Consider the following 21,620-nt stretch of genomic DNA (forward strand, 5'->3'; position numbering starts at 1 on the left):
TTTACCTTATCTAGCAACTAAGAACAGAATTTTTATATATGTATATATATCTTTTCAGTTTCCACAATAAAACACATAGGTGCTTATGGTTCATTTATTACAGTAGTAGTGGTGTTTTGGGGTTTTTTTTTTGTGCGTGCGTGTGTGTGTGTGTGTGTGTGTGAGAGAGAGAGAGAGAGAGAGAGAGAGAGAGAGAGACAGACAGACAGACTGGAGTTTGAACCTAGGAACATTCTACTACTGAGCTACATCCCCAATCCCTTTATCTGTTATTTTGACATGGGGTCTTGCTAAGTTGCCAAGGCTGGTTTCACTGGAGTTCCTCCTGTTGCTGGAATTGCAGTCATGCACCTTAATGCCGAGCCTATTACAGTAAACATCTTAACTATTTTTAAAAGAAGTTCCATAGATCAGATGTAAGCCTCTTCTCACAATCATCATTAAAAGTGTTTTATATCAAATGTGTTTAGTGTTGCTGATTAAAGATTGGTGTGGTAGGAAAACAGAAAACTATAATGACGTTACTGACCTGCCAGATTGGTTTGATACCTTCTTTGAGGCTTTTGATAATTGAAATGAATACCCTTATAACATTACCTGTGACAGTGGGCTTCAGACTCCTGAATGTGAATGTGCTTTCTTCCAATTTTTATCCTATAGATCTAGCTTAAAATCTTTGCCTGCTTATTTTCAAAACAACTATAAACATTCTTTGAGTTAACAGGGCCAACTGAGTCTTTTTCCAGTCAGTTGAATATTTTTAGCAGAGGACACAAGTTTTTAACCTGTACACGTTTTTTACACCGTCAGTCATTAAACTACAAACAAGAAGACTCAAAGCAAGGAACAGGTTTCTCACATGATCAAGGATTTTGAGGGTTGTGTTCTGATTTATTTTGTTTTGCTCAAAGTACATATTAGGTATAAGCACTCTTGATAGCTTTCCCTGCAGAGGGGTAGCATAGGCATACCTACTTTGTGTATTCTTTAGGATTTGCTATATCCTATTTTCAGAAATGAAGAGTCAGGTGAGATCTGGATGAGGTGACAGGACTGTAATCCCAGTGACTCAGGGGCCTGAGGCAAGAGGATTGTAAGTTCAAGGCCAGTCTAAGCAATTTAACAGGACATTGTCTCAAATTTAAAAAGGACTGGGGATACTAGGTATGTAGCTTAGTGATAAAGTGCCCTTGGGTTCAATCTCCAGTTCCAAAAACAAACCAATAGATGAATGGCCCACAACATGTTTGCCTTTATTGCTGTCTTCAACACTATTATTTTCCACAGAAATAATAATAATAATAATAATAATAATAATAATAATTCTAAACAGCTAGAATCATTATTGATGGTAAGATACCAGAATTGTCTCAATCTCCTGGTGCTGACTTGTTTTGCATCCTATTGCATTTCTATTTTATGTATATATGAACAGAGATGCCTATGCTGAGGTACTCTGTTTTCTAGCCATGACGTCATGGCTGTTATTACTTCCTTCTAGGCAGACTCAGTGGGATCCTCCTACTTGGGAAAGCCCAGGAGATGATGCCAGCCTTGAGCATGAAGCCGAGATGGACCTGGGAACCCCAACATATGATGAAAACCCCATGAAGGTGAGTGTGGCTTACATATGTTTCTGACTATTTGAGAACCAAGATCACATGGCTTTTGGGATTTCTTTTTTTTCCCTTATTCTAAAAAATATGTGAAAGTCCCCTCCCTCTTTTATTTTTAGCTTTGATGGACTCAGATATACGCTAGCTACTTACTCATTTAAGGGATATGTGTGTGTGTGTGTGTGTGTGTGCGCACGCGCGCGTGTAAAGAGTTTTGAATAGACCAATTATGAAAATGTGTTATGGCATTAATAACAGTAACAGAAGGCAAAGAGTGACAACAAGAGAAGCCCTAAGGCAGTCATAATATTCATGCTTTTATAACTTCTTTTAGCATATCCTAACTTTTTAGTTCATGTAGATCTACTATATTTTTCTTGATGGTGAGATGGATGGATAGATGGTTTCTTTCCACATGTGTTTTGGCTCTTTAAACTGAATGTTTACTTACATGGATGGTATGATTTAATGATTTTCTATTTTGACATTGTTGGATCTAGAATGAAGTTAAACTAATTACATTTTTTTAAATATCTTTATTTCATTTTTATGTGGTGCTGAGGATCGAACTCAGTGCTTCATGTGTGCTAGGCAAGCACTCTACTGCTGAGTCACAACCCCAGCCCCAAACTGGTTACATTTTAAAAACTCACCAAAGCAATATAAGGCTGCCCCCACCCCCTTTAAGATTTGAAGTACAAATAATTTACTATGAAAATACTAGAACAAAGCAGGAAAGAAAACTTTCTCATCTCCACCTCTGACAAGACAGTAATTAGCATTAGAGGTCATATAAATCAAATATTCCATGACTGAATTAAACCAACTCTTTATTCTTTTCACTTAATAATAAGATTCAACTGACTCCAAGGAAGAGGTATCTTTTTTTTTTTTTTATACCAGGGATTGAACAAGGGCACTCAACCACTGAGCCACATCCCCAGCCCAGTTATCTATTTTATTAGAGATAGGGTTTCACTGAGTTGCTTAGCGCTCACTGTTACTAAGGCTGGCTTTAAACTCTCAATCCTCCCCTCCCGTCTCAGCCTCCTGAGCCGCTGGGATTATAGGCATGTGCCACCGCGCCTGGTTGGAAGAGGTATCTTGAACGAGACCATATTTTTCTATGTTATAAAATCTATTGAATAATATTATTTTATTTTCAAAATAAGAAGAGGCATTTAATTAAATTAGTAGGGATAGGTGGAAGAGGGAAGAAAGAGCTGGAGTGAAAGATAAGTAAAATAGAAGCAGATTCATACTTTCTTTTATATCAACTTTTGGAGGAATGGTTTTTCTTTCTTTACCGTGTATTAGATATTTGCCAAAAAATATACACAATTAAGTTAAATCCGCATGGAACTTGATAAGATTTCAGATGATTCTCTTAAATCACATAGCTGCTACTCTCCAGCTGTTGTGCTATCATGTGTTCTTGAATCATTTTAGAATATGTCCAGGACTACTAAGCAATTGCCATTTAAATGATTATACGTATAAACTTATACACAAACAAGGCCTGGAGATATGGGTCAGTCGTAGAGCTCTTGTCTAGAATGTTGAGGCCCTGGGTTCAATTCCCAGAACCACAAAAATAAAACAGATAAACACAATATACAGTTTCCTCTTTCCAGACTTCTATAGCTATGTTAGCTATATCTTTTAAAAAAAATAGGGACTGAAATTTGTGGTGCAACAGTTTAGCTGAGCTCTGGGGCCAGAGATGGTCACATTGGAGACCATATCTCCTGCTTAAAGCCAAGCTAGTTCATGGGTACTTCATTAATTATGATTCAGTCTTTTGGTTTGATGTGTGTCTACTAAGTTAGGCCTTTCAAAGCAAATGAAAAGTAGGCATAAAGTCTACTATTGCTTATTTAATATTCAGAGGAAAGCCTTTTTTTTTTTTTGGTATGAAAATCTAGCTCATCAAAACTGTCAAACACAAAGTAGGAACTGAGAAATAGAAGCCAAAACTGGGTATAGTGATGCACACCTCTAATTCTAGCTTTCGGTAGGCTGAGGCAGGAGGTTTGCAAATTCTAGGGCAGACTTGGTTAACTTAGTGAGACCCTATCTCAGAAGAAAAAATATAGCTCAGTGGTGAGGCACAAGTAGGTTCTTTTTTTTTTTTTTTTTTTTTTTAATATATATATATATATATATATAATGAATTGAACCCTGAGGTGCTTTACCACTGAGCCACTTCCCCAGCTCCTTTTATTTTTTTTTTATTTTTTAATTTTTTTTAATTTTTATTGTTGGTTGTTTAAAACATTACATACTTCTTGACATATCATATTTCACACTTTGATTCAAGTGGGTTATGAACTCCCATTTTTACCCCGTATACAGATTGCAGAATCACATGGGTTACACATCCACTGATTTACATATTGCCATACTAGTGTCTGTTGTATTCTGCTGCCTTTCCTATCCTCTACTATCCCCCCTCCCCTCCCCTCCCCTCGCCTCTTCTCTCTCTGCGCCCTCTACTGACATTCATTTGTCCCCCTTGTATTATTTTTCCCTTTCCCCTCACTTCCTCTTGTATGTACTTTTGTATAACTCTGAGGGTCTCCTTCCATTTCCATGCAATTTCCCTTCTCTTTCCCTTTCCCTCCCATCTCTCATCCCTATTTAATGTTAATCTTCTTCTCATGCTCTTCGACCATACTCTGTTCCCAGTTACTCTCCTTATATCAAAGAAGACATTTGGCATTTGTTTTTTAGGGATTGGCTAGCTTCACTTAGCATAATCTGCTCTAATGCCATCCATTTCCCTGCAAATTCTATGATTTTGTCATTTTTTAATGCAGAGTAATACCCCATTGTGTATAAATGCCACATTTTTTTTATCCATTCGTCTATTGAAGGACATCTAGGTTGGTTCCACAGTCTTGCTATTGTGAATTGTGCTGCTATGAACATTGATGTAGCAGTGTCCCTGTAGTATGCTGTTTTTAGGTCTTTAAGGAATAGACCAAGAAGGGGAATAGCTGGGTTAAATGGTGGTTCCATTCCCAGCTTTCCAAGAAATCTCCATACTGCTTTCCAAATTGGCCGCACCAATTTGCAGTCCCACCAGCAATGTACAAGTGTGCCCTTTTCCCCACATCCTCGCCAGCACTTGTTGTTGTTTGACTTCCTAATGGCTGCCAATCTTACTGGAGTGAGATGGTATCTTAGGGTGGTTTTGATTTGCATTTCTCTGACTGCTAGAGATGGTGAGCATTTTTTCATGTACTTGTTGATTGATTTTATGTCCTCTTCTGAGAAGTGTCTGTTCAGGTCCTTGGCCCATTTGTTGATTGGGTTATTTGTTATCTTATTGTTTAATTTTTTGAGTTCTTTGTGTACTCTGGATATTAGGGATCTATCTGAAGTGTGAGGAGTAACTTTTATTTTGTTTTGTTTTTATTTTGTGACAGGGTTTTACTAAGTTGCTTAGGGCTTTGCTAAGTTGCTGAGGCTGGCATCAAACTTACAATTCTGCCTCGCCCTCCCAGGTCACTGGGATTTCAGGTGGGTGCCACTCTCTGTGCCTGTCACAAAGCACCCCTAGGTTTAATCCCCAGTACCAAAAAATATAACAAAATATAAAACAAAAAAACACACATAGTGGTAGTAGTAGCAGCAGCAGCCAAGTAAAAGAGCAGCCTTACATGCCATTCTAAGCAATTAGAACTCCATTCTCTTTCTAAGTAATGGCAAATCCTTAAAGTAGTTTGGTAACACGATCTGACTTTGCATTTTAAAAACTCTGGTGGTGGTAGAAATTGAACTAATTGGAGTTAAGGACTTCACAATGAATCTATTCAGTGCCCAGAAGCACATATTAAAACTGCAGAATCCCAATCCCTAGATCATACTTCCTCCTAGATCAGAATCTAAAGTCCCTAGGCAATTCTCATACACATTTAAGACTAAGTTATAGTACTTACTGTTTGTGATTGACTATTAAGAGAAGTATAGACATAAAACCTTACTATATCCATATTCCTCAGAGTATGTATATTGTATATTTATCAGGTTATTTCTGATCTCTGTCCTGTTTCTGTGGGTGCATGTGTATTTGGGGGGTAGAATATTGGAAGTATTAACAACCAAAACACAATGCTTTAATCATTGTCTACTAACTTTAACTTTGGATCCAAAACCACATTTCAAATCATACAGACATGAGATTAATCCCACTCTTTTTTTTTTTTTTTTTTTACATTTTGGTTACTTATCAGACATTTGAGTTCCTATTTAACATAAACACCGAAACCTGGGGATACAAAAGCAGTATGCGACAAGATTATTGCTCTTAGGGCCTATAGGATGGTAAGTGCGTTAGTCAACTTTCTGTTGCAAATACCTCCGATAAAAATCTTAAAAGGGAAAATAATTATTTTGGCTCATGGTGTTTATAGGTTTCAGTTTATGATCACTTAACCCCATTGTTTTGGGCCTGTGGCAAGGTATAATATCATGGTGGAAAGCACGTGGTAGAGCAAAGCTGTTCATATCATAGTGGCTAGGAAGCTAAAGAGAGAGGAAGCGGCTGATTCCCAGCATATTCTTGAAGGGCATACTCCCCAGTGACCTAACTTCTTCCAATTAGACCCTATCTCTTGACAATATCATCAACTGGTGACCAAACCTTCAACTCATGGTGTTTGGGGAACATTTAGGATCTATACCATAACAGTAAGATTGAAAGTATATATTATTATATGGTTTAGTGGTTAATTACAGTTTTGACTCTAAGGGCTAGAGACATTTATAGAGGGGAAAAATGCAATTTAAAAGGAAATTGAAGAAAACTTGGGAGGGTAATGTGTAAATTAGGCTCTGAATAATAAGAGTTTATCTTCTTGAAGCTTTTCCTTTTGAGTCTCCTATCTGGCCAGCCCTAGCATGACCCAGGGAGTTTTGTTCTAGAATCTAAAGATTATCTGATATTTTTCTTGTGCATTTTCTGTAACACCTTTCCATAGAAAAAGAGGATGAAGTAAGGTTTTTGATTTTTTAACTTACTTTTGGGGGTTAAAATACTTTTTTATTTTATTATTTATTTATTTGTGTTTTTGGGGATTGAACCCAGGTCTTGCACATTTGAGGCAAGCAATCTACTTCAGTCCTTTTTTATTTTAATTTAAAACAATCTTGCTAAATTGCCTATGCTGGCCTCAGATTTGCAATCCTCCTATTTTAGCCTCCTAAGTAGCTGGAGATTCCAGGTGTATGCCACTGTGCCCAGCTAACCATTGTTTGCTGTTTTTGTTGTTGTTGTTGTTGTTTGTTTGTTTGTTTGTTTTAACAGAATTGTGAAAACTAAAAGTTTTGAAAGCACTGTTGTAACACTTCTAGGCAAAAAATGAAGGATTGAATGAAATGGTATCCTGTTTCGTAAGATGAGAGCCTAGAAAGTTAACAGAATTGAAGCATAGTTAGCACTGTCTAACTATATCATTCAGCAGTCATTTTCTGAAAACAAACAGTAGACCAGGAGCTGCTTAATGCCCTATTTATGGGGACTGGGTCTAATTTCCTTCACTGATTCATTGTGTGTGCATCTGTCTATACATCTGTATATACAAAAAGTAACATGTTATAGGCAAGAATATAGTTTCTAACATGCCCTAGAGTTAGTGATAATAAATGAGTTCACAAATTCTAGAAAGGCTGAGTGCACTAAAGTGATAGAATATTCACAGTGACGGCCATGGGAAAATAAGGTGGGTGTGGTAATTAGCATTCTGTGAAAAATTATTCTCATTTACAACATATCTAAATGTATCAAAGTCAAGCCCAGAATTAGGCTTAAAGTCAATAGATACGTTTTATATAGCTATTAAGAAAATAGATAGCAAAATACTATTAGTTTGGTTTATCAGATTTTGAAAGTTGGGAGAAGATGGGTATGTTTAATGTGTTGACACATCTATTAAATATCGATAGGATTGGGTTTAAAATCTCTTACTTTGTTTTTAAAATTTTTCATCTTTTGTTCTCTTTTTTCCTCGTTTCTTTTGGGTTTAAAATTTTCCAGGTTTCTATTTTTTTCTCTTTTTTGTTGGCTTATTAGCTATACCTCTTTGTTTTACTGAGGTTTTTTGTGGTTGCTCTAAGGCTGTGGTTCTTAAAATTTGGTGTAGGACCTCTAGGGTTGTCAAGACCATTTCAAGGAGCCATGAGTCAAAAACTGTTTCCCGAAACATTGCATGCCTTTGTTATTCCCTTACATTCACATTTCTTCTATTAAGTGAAACATAAGGGAATTTGCAAATGTAGAGCCTGTGCCACTTTTGCCAAATTTCTTTAGTTTTGGAAAGTAGTTACTTTTTTACAAAAAAATGTATTTCATATGTTTATTTATATTAACATGAAAAGTTTTTAATGTTTTTTTTGAAATTTTATTCATTCCCAGTTTGTTTAATTTATAATATAAAAAATCTTGATAGATATTTCTCATGAATAAAAGCTTTTTGGGGTCCTCAATGTTTCAAGAATGCAAAGGTATTATGAGACCTAAGATTTACAATATATGTATTTATCTCATTGTAGCCTACCGTTGTATCATATGCCACTTTTTTTTATGGTATAAATTTAATTTTATTTTTTTGTGTTATGAACCCCAGAATATATTACTGTTTTCAGCTTTAAAGTTTGTTAATGAGGCTAGGGTTGAATCTTATTGGTAGCACAGGTTAGCATGCATTAGGCCTTGTGTTAAATCTCCAGTACCATACACAGAGTCTGTTAACTGTTAAAGAAATTTTTAAAACTTCATGAGAAATATCTATTGCTATTTTTGTGTCATGTACAATTGTGTTTCCATCTGGAATTATTTTCCTTTAGCCTGAAGAATTCCCTCTAATAGTTCTAGTATTTCTGATTTACTGGTGATGAATTTTCTGTTTTTGTTTGTCTGAAAAAGTTATTTTAAAAAAATAGTCTTAATATTTTGTTCTATTGTGGCACAGCCAAATTGAGCAGAAAATAGATCAAAGGCAGAAAGAAAAGAGACTGTGGTGTTCCCATATACCCCTACTACTGCACATACATAGCAACTTCTAGTACCAGAGAAGTACAGTTGTTAAATTTGATGAATCTGTACTTATACATAATTAGCACCAAAGACTATAATTAATATTAGGATTCACTCTTGGTATTGTACATTCTGTGGGTTTTGATAAATGTATAATGGCATGTATTCACCAGTATAATGTCATACAGAGAAGTTTCGGGGTCCTAAAAAATTGTTTTCTGTCTGTCCTGCTTTCCCTCCTTGCTGTTCCATCCCCAGTCCCTGGCAATCACTGTTTTTACTGTCTCCAGTCTCCATCATTTTCCCTTTTCTTGTTTGTATCTCTCTCTTTCTCTCTCTCTCTCTATCTATCTATCTATCTCTATATGTATATTATTCACATATAGTACCTGACATGTGCCAGGGAAGCACTTTACCCCTCAGCCCCAACCCCAGCCCTATGGCAGGGCTTTTGAGAGAAGTAAAGAAAAAGGGGAGGGTGAACCAGTAACTTTATTGAGGTATAATATACTTTGCATCAAACCTAATTGTTTTGGGTTTATAATTCAATGACTTTTAATAAAATCACAAATTATTCAAACCATTACCACAATTTGGTTTTAGAACATTTTAATCCTCCCAATAAGATCTCATATCCATTTGGTTAGTTCCCACTTTAGCCCAACCACTAATTACTTTCTTTCTTGATAAATTTGCCTTTTGTGGACATTTTATATAAATGAAATCATACAGTATGTAGTCTTTTATGACTGACTTATTTAGCATGTTTTCAAGATTCATCTTTGGTATAGTATGTATCAGGATTTCATTCCTTTTATGAATAAATACTATTCTGTTATAAATATGTATAACATTTTGTTTATCCATTTATCAGTTGGTGTAATTTGGGTTGTTTCTGCTATTTGACTTGTTAATAATAAATAAATTAATAAATAATGCTACATGAATGAACATTTTCACAAGTCTTTGAACACATATTTTCACTTGTGTTAGGTAAATACCTAGAAGTAGAATTGCTGAGTCATTGGATAAAGTTATGTTTAGCTTTTTAAGAAATTTTAAGTTTTCCAAATAGCTGCACTATTATATGTTACTATTAGCAGTACACAAAGGATCTGTAAGGGATGGTTTTGTGTTGGTGGGGGTAGTGGCTGTACAGAAAGTTACCTAAGGTTAAAACTCCTTAAGTGTCAATGTGCTTCTTGCAAAAAATTATCTGGACATTGCAAAAAACTATCTTAGTTTCTTAGACTTTTTATCTGTGATTTGTCATCTTTACCTTTTCTTGTATTTCTAATGAAAAAATCCAAACCAAAGTCTTCTATTCTTTATTGTTAACCCTTTGGTAAAGAAAGCAGATAGAGAAACAAATGAGCTTTGATCTTCTGCCTGACCTTGCCCTGAAGCACAAGGCAAAGGTTTGGGCTATTGGTCTTTGGGTCTCTTTCTAAACCATAGTCTCTTCCACAGTCCCAATTGGACTTGGATAGCTAGAACTTATTTGCATCTGTCGTTCTTTTTTTTTTTTTTTTTTAAAGAGAGAGAAAGAGGTTTTTTTTTTTTAATATTTATTTTTTAGTTTTCGGCGGACACAACATCTTTGTTTGTATGTGGTGCTGAGGATCGAACCCGGGCCGCACGCATGCCAGGCGAGCGCGCTACCGCTTGAGCCACATCCCCAGCCCCTGCATCTGTCCTTCTTAACACTTCACAATTGCATTCATTGAGCTAACATTTCAGTAAACAGGAGAAAGATGTCTTTGGGGAAGGTATTTATGTCCCATATTTTTCATCTTTAGGACCTTCACTTAGGAATCCCCTTGAAAGTACAGAGTAAGTTTGTAAGTTTTCATTAATTCACAGACGTGTGAGGTATTACAGATTGAAAGAGATTAAAACTGGATCCTGGTTTTCAGGAAGTTTAGCTAAAAATAGATCTAAAAGGATACAGTGGGGTAATTGCCACAGTATACACAAAATGTTTTAGGAACATAGTGATCATAGTGTAAGAAGATGCATCAGAGATGTTACAAAAAACACAGTTTTATCTATTGTTAAATTAATAGGGTTGAGCATTTGAGATACATAAAGCAGTTTTTACAAAGGCATAAAATCAGAACAGTACAGAGTATATATAGAAAACAGTGAAAATAATTTGTCATGATGAGAGTTTGTTTGTATATAGGGTGGTGAACAAGTAAGGCTTAGATTATAATTCAGTGGGAGAATGCTTGTCTAGCATATGTGAGGCTCTGGGTTCTATCACTAGGACCACCCACTCCACAAATGGAAAAGTAAGTCAGATTTAAATTTTCTGAGGTTTTACTGTCCTACTAATGTGATTAATAGATAGGTACTTGGAGCCAATGAATACTTTTAGTGGGGGGAGTCAGTCGATTGTGTGTCCCTGTACTGAAACAAGCCCATTTGAAAAACAGGGTCAGTGACAGGAAGATCAGATTGAAGAGTCTTATAATGGTTCAGGCAAAGTGTGGAACTCAAGAGTAGAGATATTGGGGAACCAGGCAAAGACATTTGAGAAGGCAATATTCAGCACTTAGCAAACTAGTGGGTAAGAAAAAAGCAAGGATACCCACAACCCTCATTTTTAGCTTGCATGAGTAAGATCTGACTGTTTGCCCAGTGCATGCCTATAATCACAGCAGCTTGGAAAGCTGAAGAAAGATTGAAAGTTCAAAGCCAACCTCAGCAATTTAGCAAGACCCTAAGCAGCTAAGTGAGACTCTGTCTCAGAATACAAAATAAAAAGAGATAGAGATGTAGCTCCATGGCTAAGCACCCCTGGTTGCGGCGGGGGGGGGGGGGGCGGGAAGCGGGAAGCAACCAACCCACTGTTCATTCTAGGAAATGAAGGAAAGAATAGGAGGAGGTGGAGAAAAGTTCAGTATAGAATTTGAGCTCCCTGTGAGATTCAGAATAGTAAAAGCTGGTAGATCGTCAAGTCTAGGTTTGGGTCAACAGTACATTAGTGCTTATTGGAAACATAGAAGCATATGGAATGACCAAGGGAAGGTATGCAGTGGATAGAGAATCCTTTGAAGAATGCTGGGTGGTGGTAGAAGCTTTTGATAATGAGGCTAAGCATCTGTGAGAGCCTTCCTTCTCTGTTTTCCTCCAGTATTGTTCCCTACTCCTGGTCATCTTGTACTCTCTTCCATCATCCATCCTGTGGTGAGTTCAAATCTTCTTTTTGAGAACCTCAGACCTTAATCATTGCTGACTGCACAATTGAGAGCAGCTATCTCCTGGCTTAAAATTAACAGTTATGAGGTATACTAGTGTTCTCTATGTTATAGTAAAATAATTATTGTAGAGTATTGGATTGAGGGAGTTGCAGAGGGTGGGATCAGGGCCAAGAGTTCTTTCAGTTGATGATCTCATTTTTGGAGTCAGGTCAGTTTGCAAAATAATTTCATAGAAATCACTTACCAGTCATGAAGAACTAAGAAATCACATTTGAGGGGGATTGTCAGAGCCAGAGTGCAGATCTCTGTGATTGTGTTGCTCAGTCAGGATAACCTGTTCATCAGTTGGGGAACCAGAGAGAAATCCTAGGTCTGCAATACTCTTAGGCCAGATACACAGAGTAGGAGGCCCACTGGTTCCTAGTAATGTGTGCACTGCTATTACTGGGGATTGAACCAGGTTCTTATGCATGCTGAGGCAAGCACTACCACTGAGCTAGGCTAAGCTACCTCCCATCCTTTTTTTTTTTTTGGTCCCCTTTCCTTTTCTTTTGGCAATACTGAGGATTGGGGCTTAACCAATGAGCCACATCCCCAGCTCTTTTATTTTTTATTTTGAGACAAGGCCTCACTAAGTTGCTGAGGCTGGCCTTGAATTTGTGATCCTCCTTCCTCAGAACTCCCAATTCATTCCACCACATCAGCTACTAGTAATGTCTTTTAAAAAACTTTAGTTCCTGAGTTTCTGTAAACTCTACTTCCTTCTGAATGAAGCAAATGGGAGCCTATGTGTAATCCAGACTTTGGAAATACTATTGTTAGAATTTATTTTAGAGATCTTTTGCTCCTATTCTAGCACTCTCACCACTCCCTACCTTTTTTTTTTTTTGAACAAAGTTTTCAGCTGCACCTTAATTTATCTAGAAGCACTCAACGAAATAGAATTTTGTTATGCAACTCCAAAGCAATATATTTTCAATATCATCTTTTTTTTTAGAGAGAGAATTTTTTTTAATATTTATTTTTTAGTTTTTGGTGGATACAACATCTTTATTTTATTTTTATGTGGTGCTGAGGAACGAACCCAGCGCCTCACGCATGCCAGTCAAGCACGCTACCACTTGAGCCACATCCCCAGCCCAAGTATCATCTTTCTTAACCTTTTAATTAATATACATTCAGATTTCTGTGTCTCAGAATTTAGGTTGAATTGTATCTGTAGTGTTTCTAATGGCTCAGCTCCTCCTTCTGGATGTGTGCTGTCCCAAAAGATATAATTCCTCATTAAGTAATCCTTTAGGTTTCATGTTCCAAAAAGTATTTAATTAAATTCAGGGAAAATTGAACTGTCACGGGTAACTAATTAAAACAAATAAAAAAAATTTTAATTAATTAATTCAGGGAGAGAGAAACATTAGCTGAGTATATTCTCTCTCTTGTTGGGACCCATTTCTGGAATAGGCCATACTCCTCAGTTTTAGGGCACATGAACTTTGTGATCTAGTTTTGTCTGTGTGTGTGATTAAGGATAGAGTTTGTATTTGTTGTATTACACAGTGTGCATATGGGCACCAGAGCCACCCAGTAAGCTTAAGGCCATTGCCATCTAAGTCACAAAGACTCAAGATTCACTTTAAGACCAGATTTTCAGGGAATCCAAATGTACCCAAATGAGGAAGCAGCATCAGTTTCTAAAAGCAGTAGGCTCTGGCTTTCTGCCAGACCCTTTTGTGTGTTCATTTCACTGTGTGCTCCCTTCTGGCTACTGCTTCTGTAGGCTCCCACAAAAAATATTACACTGACTAGTGGCCCCAAATGAGCCAACATGGAGAAAAGGCAAATTAGTTACTGTTGAGGTCGTGGGAACACTTTGTTTTTTCATGTATCAGAGTCCCACCCTGCCATCTGGTGGTTTTCTTAAATCTCAGTGAGGCAACTTGCTATACAGGCAGATACCTGTGAATTATCCTGTTACATGTTAGGGACCATTGGTCCAGTCTCATGTCTTTTCTGGTGCTAAAAGATTTTTTTCATGGGCAATAGGCTTTTGGAGAAGTGAATAGCACCACTTAGTTTTATTGTTAGAAATGCTAAAAAATGCTTGTGGCAGTCCCAAGGTTTTCCATGTCAGTAACTAGCGCTATCCTCAGCTCTGACACCAACTCGGCTCCTGGGCTTGGCATTGGGCTCCTATAAGTTTTCTGAAACTGTTTCTCATGCCATTTACAGACGACAGACCAAGAAGAATGGGGTTCATGAATTTTAGTACTCCCAGGAAAACTTCATTTTGGTTCAAGATTTTGTTGTTGTTGTTGTTCATGATTTCCATGATGGAAGTTTAGGCTTCCTTCATATGAACTTTTTCTTTCTCAATCGTAATTGTTTAGCATTCAAAAGGCCAAATAGAGGGGCCTCTTCCTGACAGAGCTCAATGGATAGTGTTCTATAACTCTTTTTAAAGTTCACCCCAACTTCATCAAGTCAGGGATTAAATTAGAAATCTAGTAAATCTGTATTGGATTTATCTAGCTTTCTGAAGACATCCTATTCAAAGAAAAGCAGGACATTCCTGTGTAGACAGTGCCCTCCCTGAGCCTCTGGCCTTTTCCATAGGATGAGGAACTCTGATCTAGTTGTTATACCTAAAGGCCCTCTCTGTACTTCTTGCTGTTGCTACTCATGACTGAGATCTATAGTAGAATAGCAGGTGAAATTTTTAAGTTTCCTTGTCTTTTTCACATAATTCTTTTTTAGGAGGTAGGGATAACCTGAAATTGAACCCAGTGGCACTAACCAACTGAGCCACATTGCCAGCCCTCTTTATTTTTTGGGACAGGGTCTCACCAAATTGCATAGGGCCTCACTGAGTTGCTGAGACTGGCCTTGAACTTGAGAAATTCCTATCTCAGCATCCTGAGCTACTGGAATTACAGGCATGAGCCACCATGCCTGGCTTCAAATAATTCTTGATGCACTTTAGGTCTTATTGTAGAACACACCTATACTTTCTACAATTGAAAAAAAAATTTTTAAATCTCAAACATTTGAAAATAGAATTACCAGTGAGTTTTTTTTTTTAATTTCCAGAAAACAGAAATAGTATCTGTATGTTGTTTGTACCCTATCTCCCAAACCTAAACATCTCCAGTATCCCATCACCATAGAAAATAAGTCGAAAAACAGAAAATGTGTAAAACTTATATAGCAAATCAGAGAAAGCTGATTTGTAGCAACCCAAAGCCAAGGGAGTGTCACTTTGCTTGGGAACCACTCCAGAACAGAGAGAATTGGGCAGTTTCTTCATACTGTTTATGGAAATGACAGGAATAGACACAAAGGCCAAAGGGGGGATTGGTTGGGGAGTCTAATAAAAGTTTCTCTGCTCTGGTTCCCTAACAAAAGCATGAATTACCTATAATACCAGCTGTAGCTGTTGGATCCTTCCAAAGTAACTTGTGTATTCAAAGGCAAAATGAATGTTCATAATTCTTTTCCACAGAAAAGCACATTTATTGGGAAGGGGCTTAATGGCTAATGGTGGGAAAGGTTTGAGGAGATGGCCTGCATGGCAGTTGTTCTCAATGCCAAAGCTGCTACCCATCACTAACTCTTGGCAGTATCTGGTTAGGGGGAACTTGGCAGCCTATCCTCTAGCAGTGCTGCAAGAGAGTGTTTCTGGGTTTATCATCATCATGCCATCTTGGCCCAAAATATATTGTGTCATAGCATCTATTCCTTTGTTAATTGACTTGAATGACTCTCATCTCCCATTGCCCCACCCTCACCCCAATATCACAATGATGCTTTAGTGTTTCCATTTTTGAACTAAGGTACCAATCTCCAAGGATCCTCTCCTGCATGCTAAGATTGTCTTTTATAGTCCAGCCAACTCTGCCTTCAGAGGAAGGTGATGAGTACCAAGGGTTTTCAGTACAGAGTATTTGCCTTTGTCCTGGAACCCTAGAATACCAGAGCCAAGAAAGGTTAAGCTCCTTTAAACTGGGCCTCACTTGACAATGTGGAGAGCTGAAGTCCTTGCAGCATGTTCTGCAGAGAGTGATTCTGAAACAACCGGAAATATAAAGTACATCAATATTAAATTAGAAATCTTTTATCTTACTTTTATCAATATAAAGTACCCTTTGACTTAGGGTAGAGGATTGAAAGTTGAGTCTAGAGCCAGATGACAAAATTTGAAACATAGCAGTCAAGTGGACTCCAGGCCATTCCCCTAAGACAGGACTTCTAAAATGAATCTTAATTCAAAGAGTCAGGTAACCCAAATGGGGGAAGAGAAAAGAGGGTTCTGGGACCATAGGGCATCATTAAACTGACATCTCATGTTAGCGCTGTTGTGTTTTCTATTTCTAGACATCGAAAAAGCCCAAGACAGCAGAAGCAGACACCTCTAGTGAGCTGGCTAAGAAGAGCAAAGAAGTGTTCAGAAAAGAGGTAAGGTTTGGTAGATGAGGCTTAAGCCTCAGTCCTTTCCTTTCTGTCTTAAATATATACATCTCCCTTGCCCCCCAAGATGGGCAAGCACATAGGCTTATTAGCTACTGTGTCTTGCTGAAGTGGTGTTTTTTCCCTTAAGAACTCTTCAATCATCTCTTATTGGCCTGATAGGAGTCCCTCTGCAAACCACATTACCCGTTTTACTTGGACAAAGGAAAACTCACTATTAAGTGTTAGGCTGCCTGACTGTATATTCCCTTCAGTGATTCGATTGTGTAGTTATTCATTGATATGGCCCTTTACAACTTTTTATCTCCATAACAAGAGCTCTTAAGTACTAGAGCAGGCAAGTTCTTTCTTTCTTTTCTTTTCTTTTCTTTTTTTTTTAAGGCCATCACCTCCACCTCAAGCACCTTGGCACCAAGGCAGCTCCCCCACCCCCCGCCAATACCTTTATTTAATTAATTAATTTATTTTTTAAATGTGTTGAGGATGGAACCCAGTGCCTCACACATGCTAGGGAAGTGCTCTACCACTGAGCCACAACCCCAGCCCAAGAGCAGGCAAGTTCTTGATGGAAGATTTGAACTCAGGTCTTCTGGCTCAAATTCCAGTGTTCTTTCTTTCATCTCTCATTTGGTGGCTACCTGTTCTTCGAGAGATTGAGAGAAAGCAGCTCCTCTTTATGCTATTGGCAGTGTTCTTAGCCATCAGGACACTAAACTCGCCTGCCTCTAGGAATCCAGATTCTAAACTCCAGTCTTTATTCATGGAGCGGGTCATGGTGTGTGGAGAAAAGGACCTACAAATAAGTAACAGCAGCTATGTGAAGAGTGTGCCATGACAGAATTAGGGGCCACTGTTCAGGATTTCAGGAAAGACTCTTGAATAGGGGAGGGTGGAATTGGTTGTATGGATCAAGAAGGACTATAACTTTAGGCAGAAGAATGTACAGAGGCAAAAGAAAGCAACATCTCTTCCAGGACTGTAGCATAGGGCAAATGAGTGATGTTGGAAATGAGGGTGGGTGGTATTATGCTGACTCTTCATAGTGGCTATGTATCTGTGGAAACCATTGGCAATAGTTTAAGTAACGGGTATTTAAATCCTTGACTATATTTGAGGATTGGACTGAAGGGGGGATAGTATGGAGGCCAGGCAACCACAGGGAGGAAACAAAATTGAATAAAAGGTTTATCTAGCTGAGCATTGTGGTACACCTGTAATCCTAGCTACTTGGGAGGTTAAGGCAGAAGGATCTTTGAGGCCAGCCTCAGCAACTTAGCAACACCTTGTCTCAAAATTTAAACAAAAGGGCTGAGGATGTCACTTAATGGCAGAGTGCCCCTGATTCAGTCCCCATTATTGCAAAATAAAAGGCTTATTCAGTCAGGCATAGGTGGTGTACACTTGTAGTACTAGCTGTTCAGGAGGCTGAGGCAGGAGGATTGCCTAAGCCCAGAAGTTCAAGGCCAGCCTGGCACCATGATGAGAGATACACACACACTCTATGTGTCTGTCTGTCACCTCTCTCTTTGTTTAAAGGTTTCCCCAGAAATAGAACTTAGTTCCATAGTGTCAGTGGTGTTTTAGCTTAATCAGCAGTTCTTTATTTAGTGCCTATCTTGTGGTCCAACCCTGTTCTTTGATCATCAGAAAGCTGAGTTTCAGGGATGGGTAGACCCTGCTTAGGATGCTTCCTGATGAAGTAGCTATCACTGACCATTTGTTCCATTTGTCTCCTGTGAACTTATACCATAAGTACTTCTCAAGAAGACCTGGGGTCTTCTTTCAGAACCACTGGTTAGGACCGACCCATTAGAGATGACCCAGGTAGGACACTGGAAGTGATGGAATGAAAAGGGTCCTGCCAGCTGTCTTCCTCCAGTGGTCATGCTGTGTTTCTACCTGTTTCACATAGGCAGTATGATTCAGATGAAGTATAACATGTACAGACTTTAAGTAACCTTCAAGGACAAAGTGCCTCTAGTTCTTGGAGTCCAAGAGCTGCCTAGTAGCTCTGAAATGCCTGCTTGACTCTGCACTCCCTGTGTTGCGTTATGCTGAGGACACAGTTTGTTGGCTGAAACCTAGGGTTGCTGTGAGAGCCCTGCTGCTGGGTTCCTCCAGCTGCTGTTCTTAGTGAGCCTTTCTTAGTTCATCCAAGGGAGCTCTTTCCCTCTCAGGGCTGAGCCAAGATCATTTTCTCGTACATCTTACTGGCTTACTGGTATTCTGTTGTCCAAATCAGACAACCTGAGAGAAGAAAAGGGAAGGATTGGGTGCTGTCTTCTCTCCTCTCTCTAATCCACCTTTATCCCTCTCTTCTTCCTTCTGATTAAACCCAGAGGTGCTTTACTTACTACTGAGTTATATCTCCAGTCCTTTTATATTTTTTGTTTTGAGACAGGGTCTTAACTAAATTGCAGAATCTGGCCTTAAACTTGCATCCTCCTTTCTCCACCTCCTGAGTTGCTGAGAATATAGGAGTGTGCCAGTGCATAGGGTACTTATTACCTCAGCACAACTCCCTGTTCTTTCTGTACTGTTGAACAGCGTGTTCCCTTTCCTATACCTGCAGATGTCTCAGTTCATCGTTCAGTGCCTGAACCCTTACCGGAAACCTGACTGCAAAGTGGGCAGAATCACCACAACTGAGGATTTCAAACACCTAGCTCGCAAGGTATTCCCCCTTCTTCTGGTTTATCGGTGTTCTTGGCATACTGTGTACCATATAAGATGCTTTTCTTCATCATAGAAAGCGTGGTTTTACTTGCTAGATGCCAGGGACACAGAAATGGGAGGGAAGGTTTGGGAAAGGGAGCACTTTACTTAAAACCAAGAGTTCTTTAAGAAACTTGTGGAACTAAGCTTTTCCTCTCTGGTGACTCTAGCACAGCCTGCCCCCACCTACCCTTGTTGACTTCCTAGTCTCAGTAAGAGAGGCCTGGAAGCAGCAGACTGGGTTACCCACCCCCTCAACTCATTCCCACTCTGATGGTGGCTTGGTCTCTCTTCCTGTGCCCTGGACAGCTGACTCATGGCGTTATGAATAAGGAGCTGAAGTACTGTAAGAACCCTGAGGACCTGGAGTGCAATGAGAATGTGAAACACAAAACCAAGGAGTACATTAAGAAGTACATGCAGAAGTTTGGGGCTGTTTACAAACCCAAAGAGGACACTGAATTAGAGTGACTTATGGGGCCAGGGTGGGAGGATAGGTGATCAGGTAGGGCAGACTCTGGGAAGTGGAAATCCTGTGGGCCTATTTGCCCCACCCCACTGTCAGAGCTGTGCTACTGGTGACAAATCACCCTGAGGAATTCAAACTGCAACTGTCAACTGAAAGCTACAAAAACAAGCTCCATCTACAAGTGACCCCTAGTCGTGAGCTAATGGGGTGTAGTTAGAGGCTGTCAGAGACAATGGCCTAGGGAAGGCTCTGGCCAGACCTGACCCCACTTTCAAACCTGGGTCTCCTCCTTGGCGGTGCTGTCAGCGCACAGACCCATGCGCATCCCCATCCACGACCCTTCCCCTGACGATCTGTATTATATTTTAATGTATATGTGAAAATATTGAAAATAATTTGTTCTTTCCTGGTTTTTGTTTGGTTTTTGTTTTGCTTTTAGCCTCTATGTGCTAGGATCACAGGAAGACTTTGTAAGGACCGTTTTAAGTTCTCCTGCAAGGTTTAATTTGTTATCATGTAAATATTCCAGAGCAGGCTGCCTTGTGGTTTTGGCTAGCCTTGTGCTATGTTGATAAGATTGATTTACTGCTTAAAAATCACTTTACTTTATCCAATTTTTACCGAACTTTTTATGTAAAAAATAAAATCAATTAAAGAACTTGGCATGTGTGTTCCCTAAAGGTTAATCTAGCATGTTTGTGTGTAGTGAGTGCTGTCACTGGAAAGAGAGGGGATGTAGCAGCCAGTGGTGTGTGAAGTCCAAGATTAATCCTTGCTGCCAGGTTTTATTACAGGCCTTGTTTCTCATAAGTCCCACTGCAACTGTAGCATACATTTGCCTGGTGACTGACACATGTGAGCTTTGGAACTTCTCGCTACATCTGTGTCAGGTCAACTTGTTTAGGCATTCCAGAGTAGAGGAACTGACTTAAATCCTCACTGATGCTGGGCTTCTTTCCAATTGAGGGTCAGTCAAGAGAAAGGTAAATGTGTCTTTTTCCTGGCTGGAGAAAGGCCTTGGACCTCTTCCCTCTGAAGACATGATTTCTCCCAGCCCAATGGAATGCTCATCTGATCTTTGGGTTCCCTGACTTCCCACTTTGTCCTCTGACATTGGGCTTTGACACCAGAGGTGTACTTGGAAGGGGTACAGTGCACAGGTTGTGGGGAGCAGATACAGGGCTTGATGGCAGCCCCTTTCTTTTGATGACCAGTTGTCTGAGCAGTGAGGAGGGTCTAGAGCTTGTAGCCAGACGAGGGCCCATCTCTACAAAGGGGCTGTTCCTCACCATGTTTATTCTGCTCACTGCAATAGTACCCTTGGGGAAGAGACAAGGCCAGACTGTGGCTTGTCATATTGTGGATGAAACCAACAGAAATTAAAGTACTCATTGCCTGCTAGGTATTGTGCTGAGAACTTTGGAGCTCAGGTTGTGCTCATTCAATCTTTACAACCTGAGGCACAGAAATTGGCACTGTTGGTAAGGAAACTAAGGCTCAGGAAGAATCAATAACTTCTTTAAATTCTAGTATTAAAGGAATTACTAATTACTAAACAAGGACAGAAAATCCTTAATACAGTCGTCCCTCAGTATCCTTAATACAGGGTTGGTTGCAGGACATCATGGGCACCAAAGTCTGTGGATGCTCAAGGACCCTAAATAACACGACATAGTATTTACATGTAACACACATATATCCTCCTGAGAAGATGACTTTAAATCATCTCTAGATTAAATCATCTCATGTACATTCAAAGAGTTTTCCCATGATATCGCAGTCTTCAAAATGTTTAAAGCACATGATTATGTAAAATGGATACACCATAATTTACTGTCAACCCTCTTTTAACATTTTCTAGTTGAGTCTTACAAAGAATGTGTCAGTTCAAGTACTTGCAACACATAAAAAAGAAGTATTTCTCTCTTGGGTTGGTTCACACTACAAGGGTGCACCCACATGCACTGCCACTCACAACCAAGTCAAACTCATGGTTTTGACTTGAGGCTCTCGAGGTTTCAGATTTTCCAAGGAATATTTTTCGGATTTCCCTGGTGGCCAGGGAGCTGTTGATGAAATCTCTTTGAAAAGGAATTTTAAGTTTTAACTCT

At 38.9% G+C, this 21,620-nt stretch overlaps 1 protein-coding gene across 4 annotated transcripts in view; it reads left to right on the top strand.

Annotated features, from left to right (window-relative positions):
* Positions 1-20,172, top strand: part of Setd2 (SET domain containing 2, histone lysine methyltransferase) — a 106,507-nt gene extending 86,335 nt beyond the window's left edge. For 3 of the 4 annotated variants that reach the window (XM_048795195.1, XM_048795196.1, XM_048795197.1), the window contains exons 18-21: positions 1,502-1,613; positions 16,233-16,313; positions 18,898-18,999; positions 19,350-20,172. In XM_048795195.1, coding sequence (XP_048651152.1) covers positions 1,502-1,613; positions 16,233-16,313; positions 18,898-18,999; positions 19,350-19,511 — 457 coding nt within the window. In that variant the 3' untranslated portion in view covers positions 19,512-20,172. Of the gene's footprint in view, positions 1-1,501; positions 1,614-11,794; positions 11,848-16,232; positions 16,314-18,897; positions 19,000-19,349 lie in introns of those variants that run through there. The other variant, XR_007344350.1, reaches the window with a different exon arrangement.
* The last annotated feature ends 1,448 nt before the right edge of the window (positions 20,173-21,620 follow it).

The sequence above is a fragment of the Marmota marmota genome, unplaced genomic scaffold, assembly GCF_001458135.2.
Source record: "Marmota marmota marmota unplaced genomic scaffold, marMar, whole genome shotgun sequence".
In the NCBI taxonomy this organism is placed as follows: Eukaryota; Metazoa; Chordata; class Mammalia; order Rodentia; family Sciuridae; genus Marmota; species Marmota marmota.